The sequence below is a fragment of the Anopheles arabiensis genome, chromosome 3, assembly GCF_016920715.1.
Source record: "Anopheles arabiensis isolate DONGOLA chromosome 3, AaraD3, whole genome shotgun sequence".
In the NCBI taxonomy this organism is placed as follows: Eukaryota; Metazoa; Arthropoda; class Insecta; order Diptera; family Culicidae; genus Anopheles; species Anopheles arabiensis.
The window spans coordinates 20,457,114-20,478,212 of NC_053518.1; the positions used below are offsets into that span (position 1 = coordinate 20,457,114).

Below are 21,099 nucleotides of genomic sequence, written 5' to 3' on the forward strand. Positions count from 1 at the left end.
CATCGGCACCGTTTTTGCAATTTGCAAGTGAAATGCAGCCATCACGTGATTTGCATCGTTCGAGAGCGCACTAGACACGCCTAGTTCGGTTTTCTTAGCGAACGGTACAGTGTGGGGAACACTCGGCAACACACTAGCAAAGTGTATGGAAATTTGTCGCACACACACACACACACACACACACACACACACGCATGCAAACACGACTGACGGGAATGATCGTACGCGTGGGCTGAATGAAGGTTTGCGAAGATGCAGTTTGCAGTTTTACACCCGTGGGAGATTCCGGCGGCAGACACAGTCGTGCCACTCACATCACTCATACTAAGATGGATTGCAGTTGCAGATGTGTGTTTGTGGCGAAGGGTGTGTGAATGTTTCACCCGTTCCTTCATTCAAGCCCGGAAAGGTCAAAGGCATACTGCACTATGTCTGCCTTGGGGTGGGATGAATGTTTGTGGCTTTCCGCACGTTCCCTGGAAGCAGCAGCAGCAGCAGCAGCATCAGCGTGCCGTGTTGACAGCAGAAACAGAAGCAAGAGGTAAAAAAAAAACAAGCGAGACTCCACATTCGTCTGTATGGTGACATTGGTGCTTGAAAGTGTGCAATAATCATAAAGCAACTACCGACATGGCGGTGCGCGTTTGTGGCGTGTCGTGTGCCGTCACCGAAGTGACAATGGGCGCAGCAAGACACGCTCACACAAAAAGCCATCCTTTCGCGTTTATGTCATTGTCCGCCTTTTTTTGTTAGCTCTTGTTTGTGCTGTTTTGTGTTGCGTGTTGCCCGGAAAATGTTGGAAAAAAGAAAGAAGAAGAAAAAAAAGGAAAAGTGGCCACAGTTCGCGTGCATATTAATTGTACCGCTTTTCTATGTTTCTCTTCTTCGTTTTTGTTGTTGTTGTTGCCCAAATGGACCATGTGGGTAGGACACCCGGTAGCTTGTTTGGCGTGTGTGTGTGTGTGTGTTCTTCCACTATACAACCGATTGTTTGTCATTTGGCATAGAAGGGCGATGAGGAAGGAAAGTAGAGAGGGATTGGTCTTCTCACTTGCGCCCGGTGAAGGCCACACACATCCGGCAAGGACACGCAGCCTGTTTGGAGGAGGACGAAACAACTCACGAATCGGTCTGGTGTGTTTGTGTGTGGATGTGTGTGTGTGTACAGCCATGCTCTGTTGTGTAGCTCCCGTTGTGGTTGGTTGTCGCCGGATCCGCTCGAATCCGTCCGTCAATTCAATCATTTGCGAGCTTCATAAAACCGAAACCCCGTAAAACGGTTCCAATGAAGCGCACTGTGGTAGGTGGCGCGCAAGCAGGGCGGCCGGGAAGAGGTGAGCTGTGTTTCATTTCTTTGACAACCACAACAGCGCGCACACACACACATGCCAACGCGCCAAGGCGAGGCTGTGTGCAGCTTCGGATGAATTGATGGCGCTGCGCCGCGTGCCATGTGCTCACACTGATGGCAGCTCCCAATGGCGCACTGCCGTGGACGAGACACCAGCATCGATGGTTGAAGCATCGGTGGTGAGTGAAACGTTTCCATATTTCATATGCCTCCGGTTTCGTTTTTTTTAGCTGCCCCATTTCCATTTGTTCGGTTGTCTGCGTTGCGCGGTACTTTGAATGGAGATTTTGATGGAGTTTGGTTTTCTGCAGTCCCAGCAAGAGGGGCGCGCTTGACACGGAGGAAAGCCATGGCTAACACAGATATATACAGACACAGATACCGCACGGGGCCGAAACTAGAGCAAGGTTGCAATACAATCGCTGGACGACGCTCTGTGTGCCGATTCCGAGGAAAAGCGAACAAATCGCTGAACAACATCAGGAAACTGGTCGAAAATGGGGAGATAATAAAAATGGCGACTCCACCACTGACGTTCTGATGGAGGATGGATTGCAGTTTGAGTTTCTGTTGATTTTGTCGCCATTTCCCCGGGGTGATGGTAGGGGTACAGAGTTTCGTCTCGTGCCGAGCGCTTGTGCCTTGTGTTCTGTCGTTCTATTTAAACGTGTCTGAATGTCTAGGGTTCGTCGTTTGCATGATGCATTCGTTGTTTGCAAAGTGAAGCTTTCAAAGGTTTTAAATCTACTATAGCATATCATCGTGAAAAGGCAGCATACGCTCTTGTTTATGAATGTTTGATGTATTTGTAGTATTTTCTTTAATTTGATTGAAATCAGAGTTTTCCAAAGTCTTACGAAAGTATTACCACGTGTTATAGCTGTCCAGAAATATAGAAAAAAGCTTTTTTCAATGTTTATTTTTGGGAGAAAATAAGAAGGGTAAATTGTGTCCTTAGTTTAAATAAAATTTATAAATTTTCATAACATGAATTCCATTAAAAATTCTTCGTTCGTTCGAAAACGTTATAACACACACACACACACACAACATTTCAAATTTATTGCCCATTAGTACACGCAGGTATGCAATATGCTTGACATCTAAAATCACGAAATTTAATTAAAACAATATTAATGGGTCCACCAGGCCTTTCACACTGCAATGGTTAACCTATGAATGTGGTGTGTGGTATTTGGTGCGAGCGAGGCAGAGTGAGAGAGCTTCAATAGTACCGTTCAGCGTTCATTAGCCGAAAGCATAATTTTAGTTTTTAGTGCAATACAGCAAGCAGGCAAAGCGAAGCAGAAAAAAAAAAGATAGAGATATTGTGCAATAATTCCTGCGCCGACCGAGAAGGGTTTGGCTCACGCTCACGCCAAAGGCTGACCAGCGTTTACCGCCCAATGCCCACTGGAGACACGGTCGATCATCGGCGTGGCGTGCGAATGCTCGTAAAACGCAAACCCAAGATTAATGTTGACCATCGCGTGTGTGTAATTAAAGCAACATTAATCACACCATCTTTCCCCCCGGGGCCGTCGGTGACTTTTGCAATCGTCAGCTTTGTGCAAGTGCGCACGTCCAGTGTTGACATTTTGAAGCTTTAAGTGTGAGGCAGAGGATTAAATGTACGGTGGCGATTGTGTGTTAAATAAAAAGGCACGCTCTTTTGGGCACTTTATGTTTCCCTATAAATTACCATAAAAAGGAAACCTTTCTTCAGATATAATTGTAACGTTGTTGAATGATATTTGGTAATATTTTATGCTGTGGCTATTTGTCACATACGCTTTCAGAATAAATAATTTCCTCACGTAACAAACTTGTCGTCTTTACGCATTCTACTTTACTTCAGAACTTTTAAATCAAGCCACGTATACATTGTGTTTATTTTAATATTCATCCCTAAAGCCTTCTAAACGAGTTCTTCCTACTTTCTACGCATTTTTCACTACCCATCAGCTCGTCACCCTATTTGCTAGCAGATTTAAGATTAGCTGGACTCGTTGGCACAATCGAAAAAAAAAATCTTCAAACGGAAGCGATTTCGTCAATCACTTGTAAAAGAAAGTTGCCAACTGCAACAATGGTGGATCTGCTAGGAAATGGACCAGCAGTGGAAACAGAACCATCGCCGTTCCGCTTTGCGTGCGATAATGATGCGGATCGATGCAGACACGACGATGCACACACGCGCCGACCGTTGTTTCATAATTGAAAAAGTTAGCAACGACTTTTGCTCCGGACATTTCGGTCGACGGCTTTAAGGGCTACCGAGTGAGAAGACGGCGAGAAGGTCGTGCGGGTTATGGCACTGCACTCGGACCGTTCCACTTCCGCCCGTAGTTGCTGGCAGAAGGCATTAATGTTTTCCATTTCATTAGATTTCGTCCATCGATGTGTGCGAAAGCTCTGAACCCCGGGGGCATGGTAAAACCACAACCACAAAGCTATTTAACGAACGGAAAGGGGGGACAAAGGGATGTTCAAAAACCGAGCACCACACCGGACCTTTCGAAGGTGGAGCAGAGGTTACACAAGAGCACCCGAGTTGAACTTTCGTTTCGGAACAATGGAGGAACGATTGCTCGCTGCTCTTCACAGGCTGGTGCGCTTCCCTTTTCGCAGCATCGGACGCGCACCGGACATGATAGGAACGGGTGGCCCGTTCATCGGCATGGCAGTGTGCAAAAGGGACACAGCACAGTTAGTGTCAGCAGGTCAGCAGGATAATGTAATGCAAGGCTGGGAAGGGCTGGCAGAAGGTTGGGCAAAGGTAACTGGGTCGGTTTCCGATGTACCTTTGAAAACCGATCCGATAAGTACCGTCAGTGCTCTGTGTATCTGGTTTTGCTCCAGCTTTGACCCGTTTTGTGTGTGTGTGCCTGCATACAGTGCACGGTGACAATGGAGCGACACCGTTCGGGGGTAATGGTCAAACTTACGCTGATTATGTTGTTGCAGTTATGCAGGCCTGGAGGAGGACGGTTCTGGTGCGTCTGGCCTGTACCGGGCTGATTTGAAGCGTTTTGTACTGTTTTGTTGATTTAAGTTGTCTTCAGCCTGTTTGACAAGGGCTTTGATTAGCATGCAGACTGTTAGTTTCGGTCAAGAGCAATATCTCTTTGTGAGGTAAAATAATATTCCCTTTTCCGTAACAATCTTGTCTTCTCGTGTGATAAAGCATCGTAAACGAAAGACGAATGCTTTATTAAACCTCAAAAGCGAATGACTTCGTCCACACTGTAGCAAACGTACCAGCAAGCGTATCCACAATGTCTTGAGCTTGAACTTTGCATCAAAATATCTAACGTATGTACACGGTGGCGCTTTTGATCGACATGCTCTCCTAAACCATCCAACCCTCAGCCATAACTGGCAACGTGACGAGTCGTCGTAAAGTGAACGAGCTCCAAACTACACTCCCGACAAGTAGCCTTTAGCCCCGGCAAAGCTCGCAAAAAGCTAACCCACAACATCACTTTAGATGCACTTCGAAGTTCCCCATTCGATGGACGAATCGAAAGCGAATTGTTATTCGCAGTAAAAACGGAATTCGCATGTGGAAGCGCAAGGAAAAATCATTTCCCCATACAAACGAAAGGCTCTCAATCAACGAAGCGCACCAGCCGGGGCACAATTGAGTGCTTCTGGTAAACCCACAGTCCCCAACCACTTCCCACGTTGGTCTTTACCGGTGGAGAGTGTGAGTGGTACTTTATTACCGACCACATAATATGCTTTCAGGCAAGCATAAATACATTCAATTACGTGCTCCCATTCGCCTGCCAGTGTTTCACGTCGGTTGTCGGAAGAGCCAGAGCGAAAGGGCATTGTATTTTTTATTTTTATTGTTATTATGATGACTACCCATCCGCTTTTTTTGCGGCTGTTCTTCGTTCCTTCGAGAAATGCACCATCCACAGTTTGGGGGAAGGCTTTTGAGCCGTGTGGGACTTATTGCTCGATACGAATCGATTCGAGAAGAAGTGGCAGTAGTAGCGCACGGGAGATATATATGTGTCGAATGGCTGGAAACAGGATGCAGCTTGATTTACGTTAACGAATAAAAACGGGCTGCTGGCCGATCGTGCGGAGAGATCTCGGCTGCTGTGATCCGTACTCCCGACGATCGTGTGTAAGATTGTATCGAATCGTATCGTTCCCACCAACGCCTCGTTTGGATTCCCACACAGAGCTGTGTGCATGTGTGGGCAAGGAACTCCACACAGTTTAACTCGTCTCTCTCTCTCTTGGAGCTTGAGGACCTTTTTTTGTCCTCCCATGCATACCAACGACCGGCTACGGTTCCCTTGGCTACGTTTTCGTAATAAACGATAGCATAAAGGAAGCCGATTGTGATTTATCATTTTGATAGCGTTCCAGTTCTGCAGGCGGCTCCTTGTCGTGCATATGCTCCGTGGGACAGGGCGGCGGGCCTGCAAGAGCTGATACGAATCGTTTTGCACGAGTTTAGATAGCATCTTCTTTGCCAGAGAGCAGTGGCAGCAAAGATGGTTACGCTTTTCCTTTTTTTCTCTATGGTGAGAATTTCTCGATTTGATGATAAGTTATCTTTTTTATCCCGCTTTTCCCAGGGTGGCATTTAAAATTGCGAATAAAAGTCAGCTCCGTGAGCCGCAACGGTGGCTCGAACGATAAGCAAAATGTAATATTCAATGGTTTGAAAATGAAGATAAAGTTGGCGATAAGCCGTGAATTGAGGTATCGATTAAGGATATTCGATTATTGGAAGGCATTGTGTCGTTGAAATGGTATCTAAAGGATGTGGGTGATGTTCATCACAGCATCTCACGCAATTTGAAGTGATCAATACTCAACCTTTGCTGCCTTACACCTCAAAATATCATCTCCCAAGTCACTTACTTACAAAGCTGCACTCTTTCCAGTATCTGCTGACTTGCTACGAAGATTTAGCTTGACTGGTGGGGAGAATACATCGTCATCTTGGGCGCATCAAGTGTGCGCAAGGCTTACCTCGAACTGATCACAGGTACACACACCGTACTGGCGGTGGTCACACTCGCAGCAGTAGTACTCCGAGTCCCATTTCGCCAGCTGCCCCTGCTGGTGGCCGGGCGTGGTCGTCGTGGTCGAGTGGCCGCCCCCGTTCGGCATGCTGCCGCCCGCCGGCGGGAAGAACACATCGTCCGGCTGGTACGGGTGGTGCTGCGCGCTGCTTATTGTCGTCGCGTTGTAGTGCCGCTCCTCGAACGGGTCGTCGTACTTGCGGGCCCGGTACACGCTGCACTTGCGCTCGAGCGCCCCGGGCGCCGGGCTGGCCAGCGGCCGGACCTCCTCGTCGTCCGTCAGCACGAGCGGCTTCAGCCCGAGCCGGCCCGGCGGTGTGGCCTGCGGTGTGGCCGGCGTAATGATGATCGGATCGTTCGGTATCTGCAGCGTGAGCGGCTGCGTGAGCGCGTCGGCATCTCCGGCCTCCTCCTCCCCTTCCTCCTCCAGTTCGTGTTCCTCCTCGTCCTGGTCGTCTTGGCCCAGCTTATCGAGGTGCTGTTGGGAATGATGATGGTGCTGCTGCTGCTCCAAAAGAAGCAGCTGCTGGGGATGATGGTGCGGGTGGGCCGGCTCGCCGAACCCACCGAGCGTTTGCTCGGGCGTTTGCGGTGGCGTGTCCTGCGCCTGGGAAACGAGCGGCAGGGTGGCGGTGGCGGACTTGGTGAGCTGCTGGCGCCGCACCAGCCGGTCGTACTCGCGGAACCCGGTCGGTTTCGGCATCGGCGGAAAGGATGCACCGGAGGCGGGCGGATGGCCCGACGGTCCACCGGCCGCACCGTGCAGATGGCAGGGATGGCCGGGCACACCGGCCGCACCGCCCACATGGTGATGGTGGTGGTGGTGGTGGTGCGCGTGCCCCAGGTGTCCCGGACCACCGTGTGCGTGATGCGCAGCGCTGGGCGTAACGGCGGCCGGCCCGGTGTAGGAAGCGCACGGATGGTCGGCGAACCGGTGGTGCATCGGCGGTGCCGCCGCCGGTGGCTGCTGCTCCGCCCCCGGTATGCTCGTGTAGCCGGCGCTCAGCTTCCGGTGGTGCTGGTGCGGTGCGCGCAGATACGACGCCGGCAGCTGGTGGAAGTGTTTGCTTTTGGTCGGCGTGGTGGCCGCCTTCGCCGCCAGCTTCTCCCGCAGTATCTGCTGGTTGGTGGCCTTGTTTTTCGTGTTCTGCTGGGCCTGCTTCTTGCGCGCCTGGCGTGACGCCAGCGAGGCGCCACCTGCTGCTGCATACATCTTGCGCTTGCGTTCTTACACCGGCACGGGTGACTTACGGCTGCTACGAACGCGGCTAGAGAGGCGGCTACTGCTTCTACTGCTGCTGCTGCTGCTGCTGCTGCTAACAACAACCTCACCACCACCGACAACGACGACGATAACGATGGCGCAGTGTCGCATCCACAACAATAACAACAACAGTGATAATAACAACAATATGATAACAGCAATAATATATAACGACGACGACGACGATGCTTTCGGGTGGCGATGAAGATTGTTGTGGGTGTGTGGGGGTGGCCACTGGCCGGAAGATTGGGGTGCGGGTACGTGTGAAGTATAGATAGCCCGAATTTCCACCGCCTATAGGAGCTTCGCGTCAGCCTCAAGCCTCTGGCGACGGGTAGGGGACTGGTAACAGGAGAGCTTTCGTGGGGCGTTTTGCTTTCTCCCCGTTCGTTTTAACCGCTGACAAGTGGTTTGATTGGTTGGCTTTTGGATGGGAAGGGTTGCTGGGAGGGTTTTGACGGGACGACTGACCGATGGGATGATTAGTAGACGGATATAGCTCTATATAGCACACAGTTGTGAGGAGTAAATCACCTATACGCTTACAACAACAACGGAAGCTGCACGCTCTCTCTCTCTCCCTTTCTCTTGCTTTCTTTTTTCTTGTTCTGTATCTGGCTACTGCTTGATCAATTCACACGGGCCTATATCGCTACGGGCGCTTCCCCCTCCCGACATTTATCTACACGCATGCAAAGTAAGACGGTATCGGTTTACTGTGTGTCTATGTGTTAATTTTCTGCTGTTTGTTGCTGCTTTTTTGGCGATTGAATTAGCTCTCCTCTCCGCGTACAGACACACTTACAAACGAGCTGCTACTACACTACACCGTTAACACTGAAACGCCTTACACTTTACAGTATCCTTTTTGCGCGCAACATAAACCCCTCGGCGCACGCTTGCAGGGACACTTTCGCCTCCTATCCCTTAACCTCTGTAGACAGTTATCAAAAAATGCTTATCTCTTGGGTGCACTAGGTGCTGGATTTAAGATTAAGTTTTTCACTTGTGTGTGTGTGTGTGTGTGTGTGTTTGTGTGATTTTGTGTGTTTGTTTCAGCGTGTATGTTGTGTGTGGGTGTATTTATTACAAGGGAGTAAGAAAAAATCTTGCTCACCTCCTTGTCTAGCTATTTAAACTTAGTTTTGAACGACAATTCTCGCTACTGTATCGGCTATCGAGTGGGTTTTGTTACAAGTATGTGTGGTTTTTTGGTTTTTGCATGATGTGTATGTTGTTTGTTTTTTTTTTATTTTTCGCGGTAAGCGTCAACGACGAACCCCTCCTTTTTTGCTTATGAACCGTTTTTACCTTGCTTCTTCGTTCTTTTCAGTGAGTGGAGCGAATGTAATAGTAAACGACCGATAGAAGTGGGGACGCACGACGATTGCTCTACTACGAATGGGGGGAGTTTTAGAGTATGATAAATTGCACACCTCTACACTGTCGGCAGGTGATTAGTACCGCGCGTCCTAAACAGACAGACAGACAGAGACACTAACAGTCAAAGCACAGTCACCTCCCGGCTAGGAGTAAATGATAGAAAACCAACACGAACACTCTGTCGCACGCGGGTGTTCGTTCTTCACCTGCGACGTTCGCAGCAGTACAGTGGTTAAGTATACGTTTAATAGTTTTCCCATCGATTTTTTCGAACGCTACAGCAACATTCAGCTACCATTCAGGTGATTAGTGCGGGTTTGCTCAAGGATACATTCTACACACACACATACATACACATACATACATACACACATGGTTTTGCATAGCGTAGTTTAGGTGGACAATGCAGGCCACGGTAGGTGTGGAGCTTTCATTGCCGCCACCTCCAGCCGACACGTTTAGCCGACGGAACGGAGGAGAAAAGCAGTGGTAGAAAGGGAATAGAGCAAAAGTAAACTAAATAAATTTATCTATCTCAAATCCGCTTTGCAATCAGATAAAAACTGGACAAAACTCTGCTGCCTCTTGTACACACCTAACCTAACCGTTTCAACCAACACCGGTTGCTGTTCGTGTAAAACAATTACCAAAAATATGACAAACCGTTACCGAGCGATACCAACATGCTGCTAATAGTGACATGCAACGCGTTGGTGCGTATGCACTGTTACGGGCGTTACGGGTCGCTTACAAAAGGTAACATTACTACAACAATAATTTCATCTACCGTATATACCATACATATATCTGCGCGTGTGCCTCCTATATGTTGTTGCATCGGTCAAACATGAATGTTTCGCTTGTTGGCTCGGCACACATTACGCGATGTGTCCCGCTGCTGACACACTGTCTTGCTTGTTTTTAGAAAATATGGCTTTGATTGAAAGTGCGTCCAAAATGGGGGTATGCGCTTGTATTGTTTTACCTTCTGATACTTTCTCCTACTTGCGTTTTACTAACAACAAACATCGGGTATATTCTATCATTCGGTTATCTTATATGTTTATATTGTTCGTGTGTTTTTTTTTGTTTCTGCTGTTTCTGCTGGACTAACTCGTAAAATTACTGGCAAAGAAACCTAACCCCGAGCCGATCGACTTTGCTTCACTGTGTGTCAATATTGCTGCCGTTTTTCTTTCCTTCTCCAAAAACCATTCTCGCTACAACCTGGGCCGTTGTGGTCGTGTACACAGTGTGCTGCTTCGAATGTCAACGGTGGTGCATCCAAGTGCATTCGAAACGGTGCCTAATGGTGTGTCGGTAGAGTTGCTTCACTCGTGTGCTGGCGTATGTGTGTGTGTCTCGCTGTAGCTTACAATCGTTCTCTTTCGCTCTCACTGCTAAGTATAATTATTTGTATTAGTCACATCCTGAATTACCCCATTCGCCTTGCAAAGGCTTTCAATCTGTCTGCTGTCCCGCTGTTTCGGGAAGTTTGCTGCTTTGCTGCAAGCCACATTCAGTTAACTTACAAAAAAACACAATTTCCCAATAATATATTACTGCTAGCTAGGCGCAATCTGGCGTACGGTAAGCCGCATCCGATCCGGATCGACTTTCTCTGGGGAAGGGATTTTTGGGGGCTGCGCGTCTGCACGTCTTCACTTAAGACTTAACTGTCTCGAAAGATGGGCCTTCAAAGTCACGTGCAGGAATCGTTTGTGCGAATCGTCTCGAACGAAAAAAGCCTTTATTGGGGTTTATCATATACTAAACATACATCCGATGCCTTTGGTTTCGTTACATTCGCAAATATCTAACTAAATAAACAACTACCACAACCGGCACGATTGTTCAATTCAGGTTATCGGTTTTTTTGGTTTGTTTGTTTTGGTTTTGGGGTTCGTCGGCTTACCGCTCTAGGGGTGCTGCTCGTAGTTCCAAACCGTTTTTGTATTGTCCTAGTATTTTCTTTTGCGTTTGCTTCCGTGTCGTCCCCCTGTCCCTATATCAACAAGTGCTTACAAATGTTAACGTTTGTAGCAAATTAGAAAAAAAATAGTAATGTATCAAAACTTGTACTAAAACCTGTCTGTCCCGCAAGAAGCGTACGTACGATTGCTTTATGTAGGTGTGTGTGCGAGTGCGAGTCGCTTACTGCAACACTTGTTGGTGTGTATTGAGTGACCCGAGCCGTTCGCTTTGGTCAATGACGTTTCTTCCTTTTTTTACGGTAAATCTTTCAATGTCTTTTGTATCGGTATAAAAATAGGGTACTGCAAAAGTAGTGGACGTGTAGCGCAGTGGGTAGGTGGGGAAGTAAAAGAAGCTTACAAAAAATACATTACAATTCCTGTACCTGTTTACAATTCTCAAATTTGGTGGTGGATTTGGAAACCACAGTTTTGTGGGGTTTCTCGCTTGCTTACTTACTTCGCGATCGGTTCAATGCATCTACCAAGCGTATTGGTTCCGTGTGACTTTCAACTGCTTTACCTGATGAATAACTCTCCTACCATAATAGGTCTGTGTAAATATCTCTCTTCTCCTAAGACTGCTTCTCCGTCTGTGTGTGCGTGTATGCAGCTGTTTCTATTTTACTCACAAAATGGCTCGGTTTTATCGGAGATCGAGAGCACCGCGTAAGATATGGTAAATTTATACTGCGCCAGTACACTTAACGAGAAAAGGGAGAGTTTGAAACGTTTAACAGACAATTGTTGTGATGCATTGCACCGGCATTGTATCGCTAGCGTATAGGTGATTGTTCTTTGGTGTGGTGCAGGTTAGGACGGGAGGGTTCGTTTGTGAAGGATCATTTGGGAAGGATATTCGATGACACCATTCCATTTTCGATAGCCGCTAAACCGCTGTCAATGTTGATGCTATCTGTATCCCTTCAGTTTCCGTTGCCGGCTGGCGCTGTCGTTGGTGGGCTAGATAGCTAGGAATTAGAAGAATTGGGGTTAAGCGGGAGAATGTATATTGTTTAGTTATGTGGCATACATAATAAGGATACAAATTGCGTGAGATGGTGCGAGATGGACGGCGAGGTAATGATATGGCGTGGTAGTAAATATGCTCAATTGACTCGTGAAGTATAAAAGACAATGAACTTGTCTTCTTATTAAAGTATTTTTTTCCCTTACAGTTGCACTTAATCGCACAACATTTTCAGCTAAATCATCATTATTGATCCCCCGTAACCCGCTGCAGGTTCGTCGTCGACAGAAATTACTCGTCTCGTGCAATGCCCTTTGGTCAGTGTTGTTCGTGCGTCTCATCCTCATTTCCCACCGTCTGACCCGGGGGAGACGCAAACACGTCCACCCGCTCGCCCCGATTGAAGTGTGGAAATAAATCAAATCACGGGAAAAAAGGGTGAAGGCTCTCTTTCCTGCGAAGGCTTATGGGGCGTTTTTTTGTGTTTGCTAGAACGCTCGAGTGTGTTGTGGTTGTTATGAATTTTTTCCCTTCTTAAATATGTGTGCGATGGGGTATTCGTTTGGTGGTAAATAACGGGTGGTAAACTCGCCCCCCCTTAGAGTAAGCTCCACGTGCCACAGCGCGTACCCATCAATCGTACCCACTAGGCAGCTTTATGGCCGCAATTTGGTCCTGTCTGCATACTCTCCGAGCTCCCCCCCCCTTCAATATAGTGGTATGACGATGCTTTGTTGCTTTGTCGTTGTAGTTTTTTTTTTTCTCTTATCGGGGTTTCCTCGCTCACACGACCGAAAAACCGCGGCGCGCACGTGGCGAGGGCGATGATGGTGTGGGTGAGGAGGATATTTTCAGCTACTTAGCGCAAATGAAAATGTCTACGGCTTTCCACGCGCTCTCGCTCGCCGTCTCGCTCACCCATCGGTTCTGTTTCGATATGGGTGTGATGTCGTCATCACCGTCCTCATTTAATGGGGCGACCCTAGTGTAAGGGTGTGCTGGGTGCGCAGCCGGCTGTACGGGTGTTGGATCATATCATGAATAATGAATATTGTTCACACGCTGGTTCGCCGCGCGTACACCAAAAAGCCAGCGGCGGTTTGCACCAAAGTTGATCGTTTGTGCTGTGTTGTTTTTGTTTTTTCTTTTTCTTTGCCTGGTACGGTCGAATCTAATTGAAGACTAACTTCCCCGTTTTGGGCAAAGCGAAGACGCCCCGGGGGTGGTGAGAAAGACGGGAAGAAAAATCGAATCACGACCGCAAGCCGAGCTTTGCTGGCAATTGGGGTGGAATGAGTGGAAGTAGTAGTTTCTAGCAACTACTCGTGCTAAGAGAGTTGAATGACGAATTGTGATGTGTGTTGGGCTACGAAAAAAAAACGATTCACAAGAAAACACTCATACATACTTGAACAAAAAACCATCTCCCCTCTTTGGTAACGTATAACGTGCAGACCAGCGGGAAAGCAAAAAATCCGGCCTGTGCACACAGAAGTTCTGTGTGAAGAAATCAATATTCTGGCCGCGAAATTGTAATAAATATTGCTTCCGGCAGCTGTGTGTTTGTGGGAGGAACTTTCAGGTGGTCAGAATTAGCCAGTTTGTTCGTGGAAGCACAACAAAAACAAAAACACACGATGCGATAAGGATCGTACAAACACTGCATACTGGGAAATGTTTGGCTGCAGTTGGAGCTGTTCCGAGGTGCAGTTGGCCGAGACTGTCGCATTACCCTGTCGGGCCCAGGGTTTATGATTAGTGGACTTGCTAGTACAGGAAGGTGAAGGTGAAGCTTCTTATGCCATCAATTTCCTTCTTTTTTTGTTACTGGTACAGTTTGTTATGCTTGCTCTTTGTTGGTGTTTGACGTTATCGATACAGAAACCAGGTACAACTCTATCAAAGTTCAATATTTTGCGATAGAGAGTAAAGTCAGTGACGACCAGGTCACACAACAAGTTGGCTCAACAAAACGAAAGCGATCGAGTAAAGTCAGCGTTTTCCCCACTTTCGAGCAACTGTGTGGAGCAGCTGTTGTTACGTAAACATTATACGTTCACGGATAAATATTTAAGTCCGTCGAATCGGTGCAGTTAAGGAGGCGGGTTGTTTCGCATGGGAGAGGATTTTATGACGCGCTACCCGTTGATAGAATGTTACATAAACACCTGGGAAAGGATGTTGCCTTGCTGCTATTATGCCAGCGATTTTAGCAAGCAAAGGGTACAGTTTAGAAGCTCTTGAAAATGGAAAGGTTCAAAAAGTTAGAAAAGTGTATTGAAGTGACATAAAAGTACGCAAACATTTTAACAGCTTGATAAAGCAGGGTTGATGATGATTTGGTTGATGATATCAAAACATGTAGCTTCTGTCTTGTTCAGTTGGCAATCTGTTTTACGAGAAAGGTTTTTGGTTTATAGAATAAATGCCTTATTTATTCATTGTATCACTATATTTTATCACTTTTGTTAATAAAATTATTATCAAAAATCATATCATTGCGATAATAAAGTTAGGATTACTCGAATAAGCAAGACAATAAATTCACTCCTATACTGAGATAAAGAAGGAATCGCGATATCGTCTCTAGGAAACGTTTGAATAAACTTGAAGTACCTTGGGAACAGTTGAATAACGTATTGTTGTGAAATGTAGTCTTCAAAGCAATTCAAACTCTTGATCGATGCTTTGTGTCGCGCTCTGATGTGCTGTTCTGACAAATCTTAAACGAGTCTCATAATAGCTCTGGAAGACTCAAACGAATATATGAACTTCATAACGCCCCAGGACAGTGCTTCAGGGTCGAAAACTGACGACGAAGTAAACTACCCTCTACTGTACTTGCGCTAGTAATGCCCATATTAATGGTTATTGATCCACTCACAATGTAGTGTTGAGCACCGTTGGGGCCGTATGGTAAAAAGTAACAGACGAAAGCGCGTCTAAAGACGTGTTCGTGAAAAGCACCAAGGGTGGGACACGCTTTACCCCGCTACAAAGGGGATACACATCCGGCAAAACTGTCATAAAATCGTAAACTGCATCCTTTTCTTCTGACATGACAGTCATTACAGTCTCCGCAATTCCAGCTCTTCCTCTGTAGTCCCTCTCAACCCGACGATGCTTAAAATTAAGTTTTGAAAGTTAGCAGCTGATTCGAGCGCGTCGTAAAACGATCGTGCCAGAAAATGGGAATGGAGGACGGGAGCGCGAAGGTGCCTTTATCGCATCCACTTTTCCCAACCACTCCCCATCTGGCGCTAGAAAGCGTGAGGAATATGGCAAAGGAAGTAGGCAGATTTTACGATCGCATTTCCAAAAACCCAGCGCCGCTACAATGTTTCGGTCGGAGGCAGTGGTTTGGTAAGTCGGGATGGTTAATCACGACGGGTGCGTTTTTTTTGTTTCGTTCTCTACGAATTATAGGTACTTGTTTCGTTCTTTTGGGAGTGGTATTTTTTCCCGCTTCTGTGGTATGTTGTCTGTATCTTCTCCTTAAGGCGACGGTACACTTTTGCTCGAGTGTAACTTTGGAAATAATTTAGCTCTATAATTGTGTGCACCACAATCTTCGCTCTTGTTAGTCCCGTTAAAACTAGTGTTGGGTAAATCAGAATCAGATTAATGAATCTGAATGAATCTTTGGAATGATTCAATCAATGAATCTGAACCTCGGTTGGGAAGATTCATGCATCTGAAAGATTAATGGAGGATTCATGAATATCGAAAAATTCATTAGTCTCGAAAGATTCATGAATCTCTAAAAAATCAGAAAGCTCTCTAGCTTTTTATTATTCTTCTTCTTGGCGTAACAACCTACGTTGTCTCTCTCTCTCTCTCTCTCTCTCTCACTCTCTCTTGTTGGCCTGATCACGATAGAGCACCTACTTGGTCATGTCAGCCTATACAGGCTTTCGAGACTCCTCGGTAAGTACCACCTAGCCGGATAGTTTGTTTTGCTACAGGAAGACGGTTCATGCGATGTTTGAACTGACAACGGGCAAGTTTTAGGTGAGATTGGGCAAATTTAATATTTTGGAAATCATACATCTCTAAAGATTCCTCCTTAGAAATACATTGATTTTAATGGATTTATGAATCTTAAGAGATTCATGAGTCCTTGGAGATTCATGAATATTTAGAGATTGAAGAATCGCGAATCTTTGAAGAATCGTTAATCTTTAGAGATTCGATTCGAATCTTCAGTAATTCGTGAATCTTTGAAGATTTGCGAATATTTAGAGATTAATGAATCGTTTAAGATTCGGCTCGAGATTTGAATCATTGATCACTGAAGATTCATGAATCTGAACGAAATCTCAACGAAATGAATCTGAATGAATCTCAACGAAAGATTCATGAAACCCAACACTAGCTGGTACCCCAGACCAGACTGGTGGTAATGAGAGAGAATTTCAAACGTCTTTTTGATTTTTTCGTTCGTATCTTGTTTCGGCGCTGCACTGGGGTTTAATGATGCCGCAAGTTTAATATTTTTTGACAATTTTTTTAGTCTCCGGTGACACAATTTGTTGAATTGTGTAAGAGTAAAGAAAAAGTGCTCCCTTTGGTTCGATAGCTCTCGGTGCAAATGAGCAAGCAATCCTAATGAAATTATTTCCAGCAGCACTTGCAGCAGCTGCAACGATAGCATTGATAATTCGTTCCGGAAATGAATTTTGGAAATTGAATTCATTTAATTTTCCAAAACCAAAGCCCGGTTCGTGAGATGTTTACCAACTCACCAACCAAGTGGCGGGTGGAGACCGTGGGCAGGGAGGAGGGATGAGTCGCTGCGATCGATCGATTTTGTGCCAGGGCAAGTACGGCCAGTTAAAAGTCGGCAGTCGCCGCATCCGGGTGGCGCTAGTTGGAAATGAACAGCTAAGAGATTCTGTACTTGGGATGGGAAAACGAAAGAACTTAAAAAAACTACATCTCTCCCCTCCCACACACTCCTTCACCACAGCATACGGTGAGCAAGATACGGTGAGACAAAATAACTACTTTAGCCTTCCAACATTGGCGCCATTCGGAGGTTGTGTACCACACACACACAGAGCCCCAAGTGAGCCGAAGTGGCGGGCCTTATTTTGATTTTATTTCACGCTCCGCAAAAGATTTGCTTTTGGAGAAGTATGTGTGTGTGTGTTGCTATCTCTTCCTCTTTGCTTGTTTGTGCATCGAAGAAAGCACACGGAAGAAGGTTGTGCAGTTGTGCGTCGGTGGTTTGCCGTCGCTGCGGCCTCGAACAAACGCAGCATCGATAGTGCCCTGATAGCGGGGGACTGGGTGCAAAGGGGGCGGCTGGGTCCAAAATCTGATCACCATTTTGCGTACCCGGTGCTGCGAAGATGCGAGTTGTCTTCTTCGATCGTGCGCGCTGCTTGCTGGAACGAAGCCCAACTTTTCCTTTTTCATCCAGTCGCTTATCGCCACTCCGCCAGTCCCAGGATCTTCCGTCCTCCTGTCACCTTTAAATCATGTGCATTCTGATTTATCTTTTACGGGGGTGGAACGTAGCAAAGAAGAGCTAAAACTAAAACTAAAGAAAAATCCCATTCCGATGCACATCCGTAAGAGAAAGAAGAGAGCGCTTCAGCAACAGCGGCTGAGGGCGGCTGTGCTTCAGCGTAGAGCGAACGCGGTAACAAATGTGTAAATGGGTGCAAAAGGGGGGAGACGTCCTGACAAACGCTCCTTTCGCAACGTTCCGGGCGTCGCGTTGCTTGGGCATTTAGAATGCACTACTGGGAAGGCATCCAAAAGTTGCCTCCAGCCGGTTTTGGCAACGCTGCGCTGCTTTCGTGGCCTCCTTCTTGCACAGTGTTGCCCTCTCCCCCAGTGTTTGGGAGGTGGGAGGCAGCCACTGAACAGAACGACCAGTTACGCGTACGGCATAGACACTAGGGCAACACGTGCACACTACACAGACTCACACGTACATACATCCATGCATTCGGGTAAGTTGATCTCCACCGCTCCTCAAGTGGTGGCGTGTTATTTTTTTTCTTTCTCGTGTTGACGAAGGCGTTGAAAGATCCAAAACAACCAATCGAAGGGAGCCAAACTTTTGTCCATATCACCGGGCACACATACATCTTCTGCAGCCGCGAGGGGCCAATAGATAAGTCGGATTTTTGCTGTACGTATAAGAAAGCTTATTCCGGCGAGCGCGGTGGCGGCCCGTTTGCTGGAGGTATCCGCCCCAGACCTGTCGACGGCGCCTGGGATTAAGGTGCTGGTATGGATGAAGAGGAGAGAGAGAGAGAGAGAACTTCGATGTAGGTTTTATTCGATCCACTCTTACCATCTGATCCTTGTGGGAGGGATGATCGTTTTGCGAAGGAAACAAAAAAGTCACAAAACCCACTCCCCGGAAGCTATGTTGGAGCAAGTATTCTTTCGGGTTTTGCCTCTTTTTGTCTACCTCGATCTTTTGAGCTATCGGGCAGGATCTGAACCATGCAGTGACGTAGTTTGTCGCTGTTCACGGGCAACCAGCAGAAAGGAAGCTTTAGATGCTCGGGAAACCTCCCCCACGATCGATCGTTGGTTTTGGGTTAGCTGTGTGGTGCAACGATTTTTTATGCTTCCATCGTTCCATTTTTTTTTGCAAAAACATTGAAAAGCATCAATGGAAAACGCCTTTTTCCGCGGGGGAGCACGAATGAAAGGTAATGTTGTAAGGAAGGCGCCAGGGAGGAAAAACGGAGCATTGCAACATTGCAACCGAGTCGTACCCGCTCGGGCTCGTACTGCCAGCCGCCGTTCGATGCTCGAAATGGAAATGTTCCAATTCCCATTCGGTGCTTCGGGGACGGTGCTGTGGTGTGTTCGAGAGAGGGGTGGGGGGAACGTTTGATGAAATTGTCAGTTGACCTTCCATGGAATCAAACGGCACGGGGTGGGAGGAAAGGGAAGGTGCATTGGGGACGGCAGGGTAGAGGCAATGTCGTGGCAATCGATTTTGGTTCCGGAATCGGCGGGTGGGCTCAATGCATCCATTTCATTCACACGCCAGTGGAAAATAAGCGCGAGTCGGGCACATGCATGCAGTGGTGGATATACAGTGGTGATCAGTACGTTATGATTGCTCATATGTTTATGTATTTATATATTTATTTTTGGACAATCGTTACTCATGTCAAATGGAAAAGAAAATACTTTAATTCAAATGCCCAAGTTAATTGAAGTTATTACAAAATAAATAGCGTCAATAGATCAATTGTAATTAACTTCAAATAATTTGATGGTAAACTTTCAAGTATTTTATGGTTCTAGTGAACCTGAAATATCAAATAATTATTCAAATTATTAAATTATTCTAATAAACTGTTAAACTTATTTCAACGACCGTCACTGTAGCCCAGTGCACTATGCTAATTTGTTCATCGAAGTGGAAATTAAAATTTTAGCTCGTTGACTATTGTGCTTAAATTAATTTGCAAATCCAATTTTTCACCTGCACCAATTGCCATTTCCCTCCCCGGTGCAAAAGTCTAGTTGGAAATTGATTTAACAGGCTACAATTTTGGTATCAAACTGGTACACTTTTTCCTTTTTCCACCCTTACCGCTCACTTTCGAAAGAGATTCAATAATAGTTTTCGTCTGTCCGTTTTGTCACCAATAATATACACGTTCTTTAATTTCACGCGCCACCTCGAATAAATCACCCTTGGCGCGTCCGCTCTCCTCCCCCCCCCCCAATGCTAACCACCGTTGACAATCGATAGTGTAGCGGTTACCGTTGACGGCTCATTGTGGGCCATCGGATAAATGCCGTGTCTATGGCAAGGACTAGCACCATCTGATGGGAACAAACGAACGAACGAATGAATATAAAAAAAAACCACACCAAAATAAATGTTAAATAAAACGAGTAAAAATTTGTTTTTACCATCAGCAATCAGCTGTGGGGTTTGGGGCAACGAGTTGTCGCACCGGGGAACGGGATTTATATTTCGCGGTTTGACAATTCACCGCCCAGAGAATGTTCGCATCCGGGGCCAAGGGCGCCAAAGGGGGGTAGAGGTAGGGTAGAGCAGAGATAAACCACTTTCCTGCCTTGCCGCGGTGCGCTGCGTGGTGGGCAAAATTGTCGCTCGAGGAAATGTCAAAACCACGGAGTAAGCGTGGCGGTAGTGATTTCATTTGGTCGTGCTGCCCTTCGCTTAGTTTGGTGAAATGGTGCGGTGACATTTGCAGATGAGCGGGAGAGGAGGGGAGCGGCGGCCATTGGGAGTGGTCCTTTCCCATCATAACATTGTCATTGCTTACGCGCGCTCTCTCCCATTGCGAAGAATTGATTTCTGTAATGAATTGTGCTCGGCGGACACAGAACCGCAACAAGGACTGCTGGTGGAAGTGGTTGTGGGTGTATCCTGGAGGAAGAAGACAAACAACAAATTCGTTCCTGACCGCGCACTAGCAGCAGGGTCGAACGCTGCGACATCTTTGATGTCGTTTGTCAACTCCCCAATGCCTGCCTGCCTGCCTGCTCAACCCTAAGTCCTCAGGGCGAGCCACATTGGGTGGATATTTCATCGCAATCGAAAACTTCCTCCCTTTGCGAAGAGGTGCCACAAGCAAACGAACGAACGAACGGCAACCGATGGGGAGAACATTTGCTTTATTGCATTCATTTTGTTCATTCCTTCGATTATTTATGTCCGAGTTTGTTCAAAGGTGGCATGCTGGGTTAGCGAAGGTTTCGGTTGCTTTGGATTGTTTTAACGCTTTGTTCGCTTTCGTGCGCTTCTAGCTTTCGTTCGTCGTTAATGTCAACCTTTGGTTGAGATGTTTTGCGTCGTGCGTTGCGATTGATATTTTTATGCTACCATGCCCTTTGCAGCATGAAGCTCTGTAGCACGCAGCGAGAGGAATCACCAGAAGGGCAACGTTCGAGTGAAGTAGAAACTGTTAAAACTTTCATAAAGATTAGCCCATTCGGTTGTGGCTGTAGATTGAAGAATTAAATTACGTCCGGTCATAAAATTTGCACAACATCTCTCGGACGTTGGGGGGGGGGGAGAAAATGACGGCGAAGGAGGGACGGAGCTCTACTCACCAAATGAATCTCAATAAAAGGGCCAGCAGCTC

The 21,099-nt window shown here is 46.8% G+C and overlaps 1 protein-coding gene across 3 annotated transcripts in view; it reads right to left on the reverse strand.

The window, feature by feature from the left end:
- The window catches only part of LOC120905096, a 188,564-nt gene that overhangs the window by 58,274 nt on the left and 109,191 nt on the right, over window positions 1-21,099 (reverse strand). For all 3 annotated transcript variants that reach the window (XM_040315797.1, XM_040315795.1, XM_040315796.1), the window contains exon 4: window positions 6,353-11,996. In XM_040315797.1, coding sequence (XP_040171731.1) covers window positions 6,353-7,618 — 1,266 coding nt within the window. In that variant the 5' untranslated portion in view covers window positions 7,619-11,996. The remainder of the gene's footprint in view (window positions 1-6,352; window positions 11,997-21,099) is intronic.